The following is a 12,818-nucleotide window of genomic DNA, read 5'->3' on the forward strand; positions in this document are numbered from 1 at the left end:
ACTAAGAGATATAACAAGTTCAAATAAATAGTAACACTTATAAGTAGTGGGGAGCAACAAGCCATGCCAGACATTTTTAGCTTATGTTCTTGTTTCATTTGTATTTTAAAGCTTTTTATAAATTACTTCGTAAAATTAGCTAGTATGACATCAAATTTTATCTTTGGCTTTTGTTCAGTAGACTAGAAACTCAGAGCCATCAGAGAGTTCCTAGTTGGAAACATGAGATTCCATATTGCCTCAAACTAATCTTGTTCTCTCCAGAGTTCTTCAGCAGCCTATATAAAAGAAGCATCAGGCCAGTTTAGACTGGACCTCATACTTTTGCTTTTAAAAGTTAAGGAAAGTTGCAGTTGGACTGAGGGAATTGTAACTATCCCAGGTCTGACATTTAAAGATGACCAAGATTTTCTAAGATTCTGAATATCACAAAGCTTTTATTTTCAATAAATGCATCTTGTTAAATATTTAACTAAATGCTATTTAGTTTATGGCTTTGTAAAACTTTATCTTAAGAGGTTTTTTTTTAACTGCATCTTAATTTTTACTTAAGTACTGTTGCATTTATAGTCCTGTGAGAAAACTACTTATTTGACTCCAATTCTAGAAATTAAATAAAACTATAATACCAATTACATCATACATTAAAAATGTTCCTAACATATTTAAGTATCTTTACTTAAAATGTATATTTCTCATTAAACTCTGGGATTAACTTTAAAAAATATTTTGGACTATAGTATTATAAGTTGAATTGAACATTAAATTATGCCTCTACTACAGAAAATATAAGAGTCACTTAAGAATTAGTTTATTGGAAGGTAAATAAAATTTTTCTGTTACTGGACCCTATCAGAAATAAACCTTTCTCAGTATCAGAAATTTCAAAGTAGCTGAAAATAGTTGTTTAAATGTTGGGATTTTAAACTGCCTTTAGAAATCTCTCTCCATATATTATTTCCTCTGTTTTTTAAGGGAATACTGAAGATACTTTTCTGGTTCAGGTCAACTTTTGGAAAGATAAAGCTATCATAACATGCTGAAGGTGGTAGCTATAGGTAACAAGTTTAGATTTACTGAGAGACAGTTCTCCATTCTTCATGGATCCTTTGTGTTTCTACATATCTTGCAGAGACATGGCCTTCGTTGCAGCCTTTTTTTTTTTTAATGTTTGTATAGTAACCAGCCTTTGAAGATTGAGATAATGTCTCCCTGGGATCAGAGAGCTGGTATGCTCACTGGCCATTATAGAAGGTTCAGGTTCCTTAAGCTCAGATTCCCTAAATTCCTCTCAGTAACATAGCCACTGTATGTGCGGGTTTTACCTGGTTCTCTTCATGTTGCCTTGTGGGAATGATTGGGGCTTGGGGAACTCATGCAAATGCTGATTCTCTCTGTCTGCTATTACTGTGAAAAATACTCTTGTTTCTGATCATAGGGTCTCATGTCTTCTGCCACCACTGATGAAACTATAGCAGGCTAAGCTGCTCACTTGCAAATAGGGTAAAAGTCTCAGAATCTTTGCAAATCTTGACAAGATGATATAGAATAAGGTTCAGTAAACTTTTTCTGTAGAGTTAGATAGATAATATATCTGTTACATATGCTTCTTTGATTTTTCTTGTGTATGTACATGGTCCTTTAAAAATGTAAAAACCATTCATAGTTCGCAGGCCATACCAAAATAGTCTTGGGCTCAATCTCACCAAGGGGCCATATGTTGCTGATGTAGATAGAGCCCTGATGGACCTCCACTGTTGAACATGGAATTAAGTGGCTCTTCTGCTTTCCTAGCAAGTTCCTCAGAACCTAATTATTATGGGTTGCTTTTCACACATGTTTTTTAATGATTGATGATAAAATGGAGCTTGTACTGCTGCATATCTGCTGGGAAATAAAATACACAAAATTAATTAGATAATAAAAAGAAAAGGCAGTGTTTTCCTAAGTGACTTTTCTGGAACATTTTCATCCTTACCCTTACTCTTGGCAGTCAGTTGATTTGTGAGCGTATAGCTCTGATTTATTTGGTACTAACAATAGAGGACATGCAACTTGTCCCTTCTACGACACAATGCTCACAGTAAAAATTTTCGTTGAGTTTTTGGGAGGGCTTATTCTAAAAATGTGTAATTTATTCCTTTGAAAGCAGTCATACATTGACCTATGATGTTCTTGTTTTGTGTGAACAGAATTTTTCTAAGCGTATGAAACATCGGGTCGGAATCAGTCATCTAGTATTGATATATTAGATAATTTTAGTCAACCTTCTAGGACAAATTAAAAAGGTATTTTAAAACAAAACAAAACAAAAAACCGTGGGCATCTCACAGTTAACATTAATGAATTAGCAGGCTAGGATCTCTGGGAAGGATGAGAACTTGAGAAATGGTTAGGTAATGGGGCTGCTTTTCCCCTAGGGGTAGAAGTGAAGTGGCTGGCCCATGGTTTTGCAGCCTAGAATAAGCACTTAAAGGCAAAGAGATGGGAATCCAGTGCCCACTAAGCAGGAACAGTGGTGAACTAGTTGTTCATCATCAGGATGAAAACCAAGCATTACAGCTTAGAAGAAAGTGAGAACCAGAAAGGAGATAAGCATTTCCAGGGACAACCACCAGCTTTAAATTATCTGTCTTTGGTCATTTGGAGACGATCCTGGATTGCCAGTATTCCCATGAACTTGGAGTAATTCGCTGTAAATCTCTTGAGAAAGATAGCAGCATTCTAGACCTCAAGTTATTTTTACCAATTTTGCATGAGGGAGCAAAACCAAAGAGATAAAAAAAAAAAAAATGCATTACAAAAAAGCAGTGGAAACAGTAGAAGAGCTACATAGCTACGTAGGGACTTTTACATATTGGAGTTAACAGGCATATGCTCTGTTTATCCAATTATACTTTTCTTGAGGCTAAAAGATTGAAAATTTATAGGAAAGCCTGGGTGGCTCAGTAGGTTGGTTGAGTATCTGCTCTTGGTTTTGGCTCAGGTCATGATCTCAGGGACCAGAGATCAAGCCTTGCATCCGGCTTTGTGCTAAGCATGAGGTCTGCATGAGATTCTTTCTCTCTCCTTCTGCCCCTCTTCCCCACTCCCACTGTCTCTCTAAAATAAATAAATAAATCTTATTGAAATTTTATAAATTATAAAGAAGCAAGTGGAAATTCTAGAATTGAAAATAAAATTGAAGTTAAGACATGAATGGACAGACACACCATGTAGAGAATTTGTGAAGTGGAATGTAGGTCACAAGAAAACATGCAGAGTGAAGCTTGGAAAGCTCAGATACAGTCAAAGTGAAAATTTGTAAAATTAAAGAAAGTATCCAAAATAAAGCTAGAGAGAAAAAAGGATGAGAAATAGGTAAGAAAGTATGAGGGACTTAGAAAATCTAGTGAGGGGGCGCCTGGGTGGCTCAGTGGGTTAAAGCCTCTCCCTTCGGCTCAGGTCATGATCCCAGGGTCTTGGGATAGAGCCCCGCATCGGGCTCTCTGCTCAGCGGGGAGCCTGCTTCCCCTCTCTCTCTGTCTGCCTCTCTGTCTACTTGTGATTTCTGTCTCAAATAAATAAATAAAATCTTAAAAAAAAAAAAAAAAGAAAAGAAAAGAAAATCTAGTGAGGTCTCAGATTTTTAGAGATTCCCAGAAGTCAAGGAAAGGAAGAGAGGAACAAAAACCGTATTTGAAGAGATAATGACCTAGAAATCTTCAAAGCTAATAAAGACATAATTCTCCCATTTCAGGATGGCTAGGAAGTATAGGCAAGAAGAACAAAAATAAGACTTTACATCAAAGAAAAAAAAAGTAGCTGAAAATCAAAAACAAGAACACTTTAGAGCAGCCGGGGGGGGGGGGGCGGAGAACAGGATTGCACAAAAGTCCAACAACTGGTCTGAGAGCTAACTGTTTTTTTTCATTGTTCTAAAATATATATAACATACAATTTACCATTTTAACTATTTTTAAGTCTCCAATTCAGGGACATTAATGACATTCATAATGCTGTGCAACCATTACTGCTTTTCATTTGTAGAGCTTTTCATTTTCTTGAACCAAAACTCTGGACCCCTTAAAAAGTAACTCTCCATTCTCTCCCCCCCCCAACCCTGATGACATCTGCTGTACTTTCTGTCTTTATAAATTTGCTTGTTACAAATATTCCATACAAATGGCATCATAACGTATTTGTCCTTTTGTGACTGACTCATTTTACTTAGCATACTTTCAGGGTTTATCCAGTCTGTACTTCATTAATTTTCATGAATGAATAGTGTTTCATTTTATGTGTGTACCACATTTTTTTATTCATCTATTTTCTGATATACACATAGGTTGTCTGCACCTTTGGGCATTATGAATGATGCTACTCTGGACAGTGCTATGAAAGTGTCTGTTTGGATACCTGTTTCCAGTTCTGTTAGGTGTATACCTAGGAGTGGAATTGCTGGGTCATATGGTAATTCTATGTATTTTTGAACAACCACTCAACTGTTTTCAAAGAGGTGACATCTTAATAAAAATATATAAGCCAGAAAACAATTGAATACCATCTTCAAAATGCTGGTGGGAAATAACTACCAAACTAGAATTATATATCCAATGAAAATATCCTTTCAAAATTATGTTTTCATACAAACAAAAATTAAGAGAATTCATGATCAGACATGACTTATAGGAAATACTAAAAAGAATACTCTAGATAGATGTAAAATAATTTCAGAAGGTTGAAAATGCAGGAAGGAAAGAAACAATGAAAGTGGCAGATATGGGGGAAGGGGATATAAAGGAATACTGACAGTATAAATAAAGATGATGATGATGATGATGATGATGATGATGATGATGATATGGAGTGAAATACAAAGACAATTATAATACCTGACAAGAATGGCATATAAGGGAGGAAGGTGTTGAGTTTCTAAGGACTTTGCTTTGTCTGGGAAGAGGGTGAATCTATTAAATAAGAGTAGATTTTGATAAGTCAATCATACGAGTTCTAATCATTAGGAAAATTGGTAAAAAGAAATAGTAAAAGAATATATAACCTTTCAGTTAATATAAAGGGTGAAATAAAATAAAAAATCCAAATGAAGAGTAAAAGGAGACACAAGATAAATAGAAAACACTACATAAAGTGGTGATTTTTAAAAATTAATTAATTTTTTATCTTTAAAATTTTATTTGTTTATTTGAGAGAGCATAAACCGGAAGAGGGAGAGAGAGAAGCTGAACTCCCCACCACCACCCTGCTCCCCCTTCCCATCCCCAGCTGAGCAGGCAGCGCCCCCCCCCCCCACACACACACAGGGGCATGACCTAAGGCTCTTAACCAACTGAGCCACCCAGGTGCCCCTGGTTTTTTCTTCCTTTTTTTTTTTTTTTAAATTTTCAGCATAACAGAATTCATTGTTTATGCACCACACCCAGTGCTCCATGCAATACGTGCCCTCCATAATAACCACCACCTGGCTCCCCCAACCTCCCACCCCCTGCCCCTTCAAAACCCTCAGATTGTTTTTCAGAGTCCATAGTCTCTCATGGTTCATCTCCCCTTCCAATTTCCCTCAACTCCCTTCTCCTCTCCATCTCCCCATATCCTCCATGTTATTTGTTATGCTCCACAAATAAGTAAAACCATATGATAATTGACTCTCTCTGCTTGACTTATCTCACTCAGTATAATCTCTTCTAGTCCCATCCATGTTGCTACAAAAGTTGGGTATTCATCCTTTCTGATGGAGGCATAATACTCCATAGTGTATATGGACCACATCTTCCTTATCCATTCGTCTGTTGAAGGGCATCTTGGTTCTTTCCACAGTTTGGCAACCGTGGCCATTGCTGCTATAAACATTGGGGTACAGATGACCCTGCTTTTCACTACATCTGTATCTTTGGGGTAAATACCCAGTAGTGCAATTGCAGGGTCATTTTAATTTCTTGAGTAATCTCCACGCTGTTCTCCAAAGTGGCTGCACCAACTTGCATTCCCACCAACAGTGCAAGAGGGTTCCCCTTTCTCCACATCCTCTCCAACACACATTGTTTCCTGTCTTGCATAAAGGGGTTTTAAGCACAATTATATCATTAATTGCATTAAATGTAGAAGAGCTAAATGCTTCATTAAAAGGCAAACTCAAGATTGTACTATTTACAAACATGATATTTAAAGTGTGAGGATGCAAAGAGAATAAAAAGATATTAAAAAAATGCAAATACTTACCAAAGGTTTGCTAAGGTAGTGGTATATATATTAGAGAAAGCACACTTTAAGGTAAGAGGCATTACTAGAAATAAAATGTAGGCTTCACAATAATAAGCATTTTAATTCAGCTTAATGTATGTAAAATATTTATGTATAACTATACAGCATCAAAATATATGAAGCATAAATTAATGTAACTAAAGAACTAAAATTCAAAATCAGAAAATTTTGACACACACCTCTCTCAGTACCAGAACAAACATTTAAAAATTGTGTGTGTATATGTGATCAGCAAGAATGTAGAAGATGTGAACAAGATTAACCAACTTGACAATAGATCATTACACTGACAGGAAAATTCTAGACCCAAGCTTTTATCAAACATTTAAGGATGCCATATGTCAGTCTTACACAAGATCTTTCAGAGAAGACAAAAAGAGGAAACATCAACTTGTTTTTGGAGACCAGAGTAGTCTTCATACTCACACCTTACAAGCAAATAATGAGAAAGGAAATTTAAAAACTACCTCACGCATACATAATGTATCAATGTTAATGCAAAAGATTATGCACGATGACCAAACTGGGTTTATTTCATGAATTAAACATTGAGTTAATATTAGAAAAGCAATCAGTATAAATAACCAAGTTAATAGAATAAAGGAGAATAACTAATTGTATCATAAGCTCAATAGATGCAAAAAGTGTTTGAAAAACTTCAACATCTATTTGTGAATAAAACACTTTGTAAACTAGAAGTAAATAGAACTTCTTTCATATGATACAACATTAGTAAAAAAAAAAAAACCTACATTAAATACTATATTTATACTTAAAGTATTGAAAGCTTCCCTTTTGAGATAGGAAACAAAATAAGAATATCACATATTTTTATTATGTTGAATTGAATGTTATTATGTTGAATACTTTTCTTCAACATTGTCTTGGAATTCTAGTCATAAAACAAATAAATAAAATGAATGAGTGAATAAATAAGTACTTGAAAGGAAGAACTGAAACTGTCATTGTTCATAGTCAATATGCATGTGATTGTAGAAAATCTAAGAGGATCTACAGATAGAAGAAATATTAGGTGTGTTTAGCCAGTTTGCTAGGTTTACACGGAATATACAAAAATCAACTGCATTTCTATGTACTGGCAAAAAAAATTAGAAAAAATATTTTTAAGTATTATTTATAGGATGTCTCGGTCAGTTGTTTAAGCATCAGACTCTTAATTTCAGCTCAGATCATGATTTGGGGGTCAGAAGATTGAGCCCAGCATTGGGTTGTACACTCAGCAAGAAGTCTGCTGGAGGTTCTCTATCCTCCCCATCTGCTCCTCCACCTCCCTCCCTGCCCCTCTCATGCTTGTTTGCTTGCTAACTCTCTCTCAAATAAATAAAGTAAAATAAAATAAAATAAGATAAAATAAAACGCTTCTATTTAAAGCAGTATTAAAAAGAACCATGGATTAGATCTAACTAAAGATATGCAAGCCCCACGCAGAAAACTATCACATTTTATTAGAGCCATTAAAGAAATCCTGCAGAAGGGTATATTATGCCCATAAATCAGAAGACAATATTGCTATAAAAAAGTTATTTCTTCCTTGAGTTGATCTATTGGTCAGTATAATTCCAATAAGAATCCTAACAATCTTTGTTTTAGGGGAATCTTAACTGGGGAGAAGCACAAGTAATAAGCTGACTCTAAATTACATAAGGACATTAAAAAGGTTAAGAATAGCCAAAATACACATGAATTGAAGAATAAGGTGGAAGGACTGGTTGACATTTTTGACTTAAGAGAAAGTTATTGTAATTAAGACTATGACATATTGGCATAAAAAAGACCAATGAAATAGAATAGAGATCTCAGACACCACCCCATACACACGTGTGTACTTGATTTCCAAAAAAACATGCCACTGCCGTATAGTGGAGGAAGAAGTTCTTCTCATTATATGCTACTGCACAAATGAATTTCCACATAGAAAAGAAAATAAATGACCCTTTCCTTACATTTTACACAGAAATCAACTTAGTGGGATATTACATCTAAATTTAAGAGCCATAACAATTCTTCCAGAAAATAATAAAGGAGAATATTTTTACAAATGCATGGAAAGGACTGATTTCTTAAACATAACACACACACACACACACACACACACACACACACTGATTATAAAGGCAAAGTTTAGTAAGACTATATTAAAATTAAGAGCTTCTCTTCTTAAAATTAACAGCTTCTCTTCATCAAAATATTAATATTAATTTAAAAATTAATATTAAGAGAGTGAAAAGTCAAGACAAACTGGGAGAATGTATTTGCAACACATATAATAGAAAACAGGTTTTATTCAGATAGACAGAGAATCTCCCTACAAATCAATATGAAAATGCTATAACAACATAGTAGGAAAGTGGGCAAACAACTTAAAGAGGTATCCAAATGGCCAGTAAGCTACCAATATTGAATTTCATTAGTAATCATGTTAATTTTGATTAAAACCAAGATAAAATTTCTGCATACCTAACTAGATAAGCACACTTAAGAAGGCAGCTAATGGGGGCGCCTGGGTGGCTCAGAGGGTTAAAGCCTCTGCCTTCGGCTCAGGTCATGATCCCAGGGTCCTGGGATTGAGCCCCGCGTTGGGCTCTCTGCTCAGCAGGGAGCCTGCTTTCTCCTCTCTCTCTCTCTGCCTGCCTCTCTGCCTACTTGCGATTTCTGTCGAATAAATAAATAAAATCTTTAAAAAAAAAGAAAAAGAAGGCAGCTAATGTCAAGTCTTGGTGAGGATGTAGAGCAAAAGAAACTCTTCCATTGCTGGAAGGAACATAGGCTGTTATAGTCACTTTGGAAACCAGGCTGACAGTATTTCCTAACGCTGACCATAATTATTTTCAGTAATCTGTGATTCTTCTACAAGATATGTACCCAACAGAAATGTGTATGGAGAGATATGCACAAATATGTCCACAGCATCATTATTCACAGTAGCCAAAAAGGGGACATAAGTCACATGTCTATCAACAGTAGAATGAAAAAGTAACCAGTCACATAGTCATACAATAAAATATACAGCCATGAAAATGAATGAGCTACACCTACATGTGAGAACATTGATGGATATCACAAATGTAGAGAGAAGCCAAGCACAGCGGGTCCATACTAAGTGATTCCCATCATGTAAAATACAAAAACAGGCAAAATTTTATATTTTAGGTATCCACACATAAGTGGTCAGCCTATAAGAAAATGTAAGGAACTGATTACCACTGAAGTCTGAGCACTGGTTACCTTCAATTGGTACATAGGAATTAGTGATTTGAAAACAGTGCAAGTGGGCATCTGGGTTGCTAATAAAAATTCTATTTCTTGAGTTGGGTGGTGGTTACACATAGTGTTTTGTATACTTTTCTGTATATGTTACATTTCACCAAAATGAAAAAAAAAAAAAAGATTTTAAAGCCATGGCTGGAAGAATAGGAGTTGGGAAGCAGTGAGCTATTCTATGACTTCAAAAATTGGTTCTGATGTTACAAAAATGTTAAATAATTATTATATTTTTCAGGATGCTTTTGGTTTCAAGCAATAGAAACCTTTCTCAAAATGGAATGAAATACTTAAGCTAGTACTATGGAACTTCTAGTAGAAACTCTAGTGATTGATCCTGGGACTCAGTATCAGTCACCTATCACCGGCCAAGACACATAATAAATTTATTTATTGAATAAAAGTCAATCTCCAACTCTAGATTCTGTTTCTCTTTCCATGTTAACATGGTTTTTCTTCTACTGGTGAAAAATTCCTCCGTGTGGTAATAAAATTGCCATAAGTCATTCCTGACATTGTCCTTAGGGCTTGCACTCACAAAAGAGGACTTCCTTTTGAAAGAATTCAGAATATGCCACCCTAAAACACATCAATCTGGCATATGGGTGATTTTGAGCTGAAGGCGGTTGAGAAAAAGGAAACTAAACAAACCTGTCAGCAACCCCCATCCCTACCCCTTCACTGTGAAGGACAGAACAATTCTTAATCACTGGAGATAATTCTAGACTGTTACTTGCTCAGAGATGGCACCAGAAGAATCTATATAACAAACCTTGCTAGCTAGACTTTACCTTCTTCGTTTCCCTCATGTATTTTCCTTCCCAAAATTTGCTACCTTTGAAAGCATGAACATTTTTCCTTTGTCTTGTCACTTCTCTATCACACATTTATTTTTCTTTTGTTAAGATGCAATATAAGCCCAGTTTCTAACCACTCCTTTGAGTTAGTCATCACTGAGTTCTCCCATAATGTGTGCAATGCACACATTAATAAACTTCTGGAGTGTTTTTTCCTTATTAATCTGTCTCTTGTCAGTCTACTTTGTAGGACTCCAGCCATTGAACCTAAGACCATACACTTCCTATTGACTGACAGAAACTTCTCAGAGAGGTCTCCACTCTGCTTTGGATTACTCTGAACTGGGTCATGTGCACACTGTTAGGACTGGCTCTGGGCAGGTAGGGGTAGGTTCAGCCTTCCAGAACCTAGAGGGATGGACGCTGGCAAACTGACTGAACGACTGCATCATGAAATCCTTTTCATAATAAACATTTTGGTCTAAAGCAGTGCTTTTCAACTCAGGCTGCCTGCTTGATTTTTAAAATCAAAGTACTACTTTATTAAATGAGTTATTTTACACAATATGAACATCAATATAATTACAATTGTAAAAAAATTTTTTATAACAAGGATGGACTGATTTTCAGATTTCCAAATCAGAGTCAACTGTACATTTACACAGAATTGTCTTTGCATGAAGCCCAAAAGGGAACAGCATAAAAATGAGTGTTTCTGTAGCCCCTTTATTTTTGCTGATAAACAGTTTGTTAGAAAAGCAGCTGCAGGTTTGTTACCTAAGGTCTGAGACAGTAGAAGAGTCAAAGGTGTCATGAATTCACCTGTAAACAACTTTATGCCTGAACATCAGCCAATTCTGGAGGAAGTGGAGTCTTAGGATGCTTGCTTTCAAAGTGCTGCTTGAAGGTCTTAGGGTCTGGCATTTGTGTCCTACAAACAGTGCAGGTATATATTAAGGCAGCTTTGGCAGCAGCCTTTTGGTCATGTCCTTGTTTCTTCTTTTGTCCAGATTGCTTTTTGGCATTTTTCTGCTGAGACTGAATCTTCTGCTGTCCACGAGCCATATCCGCCACTCCTCACCGACCCCAGCCCGAGACGCGCCTCCCGGAGGCTCTGGCTGCCCCAAACCCGGCCTCACCTGGTGAGGTTTTAAAAAATATTGATGCAGATACTCCAGACCAATTAAATCAGAAGTTTTTGGATGTGTGTGGTGGAGGGGAAGGCATTGATAATACTTTCCTAAGTTTTCCAGATGATTTTGATGTGGTATTTCATGTTGTGAACCTTGGGATTATTGTGTAAATCAGTGAGCTAATATTCAAGACATAAAAATAGAAAAAAATATTTGTAGATATTAATCTATTGTCTTAGGTGAGTGCTACAGTTACTTAATGTAAAAATTACTTTTTTTAATTCATAGGTCGTGATAACCTGTGATTCCAATTAAAGATTTTAAAAAAGAGAAGAGTTCAGCCCTTCAAGTATTGGTTTGCCCTTCTTAAGCCAGAGGTAAATATAACACCTTTATAAACTCTTGATTAACAAGATAATTGAAGTTAGGTTAACTCTATTTGCACATAAAAAAGGAAAGTGGTTCACATTCTGCTTTAAACCAACAAGAAGTGGATTCATTAGCATCTCCTAGAACCTACTGGTACACACTAGTTCATCAGCAATATAGATGATTGATTGTTCTCTGAAAGGAATTATTTGAAAAATGCATAAAGTTTCCATAATATCCTGTTTTCTCATGGGTTATAATTGCATTTGAAATGCTGTTTTTTTCAAAAGCAGAAGCTACTCCTCTGGAAATATAAAGGATCAGACTGTAATAATTCATCCAAGGCTATTATAAGATAATCTTACAAACTCAATATGAAAAAGGGCTGCCACCATTTCGGAGTTCTAATACCATATTGATAGATAGATTCTAATATTGTATAACAGATGCTACTATTGTGCTAGTCCAACATGTCCATGCTTACCCTTTGTGAGTGGTAGTAACTGTTCTCTCTTAATGTTAGACTCACTATGCTTTTGTATGCAGCAGCATGACACAGTGAAAAGTAACTTTTAGGATCAGATACATCTGGAATTAAATTCTGTCTGCTTTTCATCAACAGTGAGGCCTTGGGAAGGTTAACTTCTTCTTCTTCTTTTTTTTTTTTTAAAGATTTTATTTATTTATTTGACAGAGATGACAAGTAGGCAGAGAGAGAGTCGGAAGCAGGCTCCCTGCTGAGCAGAGAGCCTGATGTGGGGCTTGATCCCAGGACCTGAGCCGAAGGCAGAGGCTTTAACCCACTGAACCACCCAGGCACCCCGGGAAGGTTAACTTCTTAATGTCTTATTTCTCTCTACTGTAGGATAAGAATGGGACCCATCATGAGCCTTAGGAATGACAATCACCATCATTCTACCATTTTGCTTCAGAATTTTTAAAAACTTATACAAGTATGAAAATGAGTAAATGTATT

General features: G+C 35.9%; 1 protein-coding gene across 1 annotated transcript; it reads right to left on the minus strand.

Annotated features, from left to right (window-relative positions):
* Positions 1-10,858: 10,858 nt before the first annotated feature.
* On the minus strand, positions 10,859-11,441 carry LOC101671258 (zinc finger protein 706-like). The gene has a single exon (XM_045075553.1). It carries the CDS (start codon positions 11,403-11,405, stop codon positions 11,175-11,177), a length of 231 nt encoding a protein of 76 aa, XP_044931488.1. The 5' UTR covers positions 11,406-11,441; the 3' UTR covers positions 10,859-11,174.
* Between the last annotated feature and the right edge of the window lie 1,377 nt (positions 11,442-12,818).

The sequence above is a fragment of the Mustela putorius genome, unplaced genomic scaffold (genome assembly GCF_011764305.1).
Source record: "Mustela putorius furo isolate JIRA1106 unplaced genomic scaffold, ASM1176430v1.1 tig00000145_pilon_pilon_pilon, whole genome shotgun sequence".
Lineage (NCBI taxonomy): Eukaryota > Metazoa > Chordata > Mammalia > Carnivora > Mustelidae > Mustela > Mustela putorius.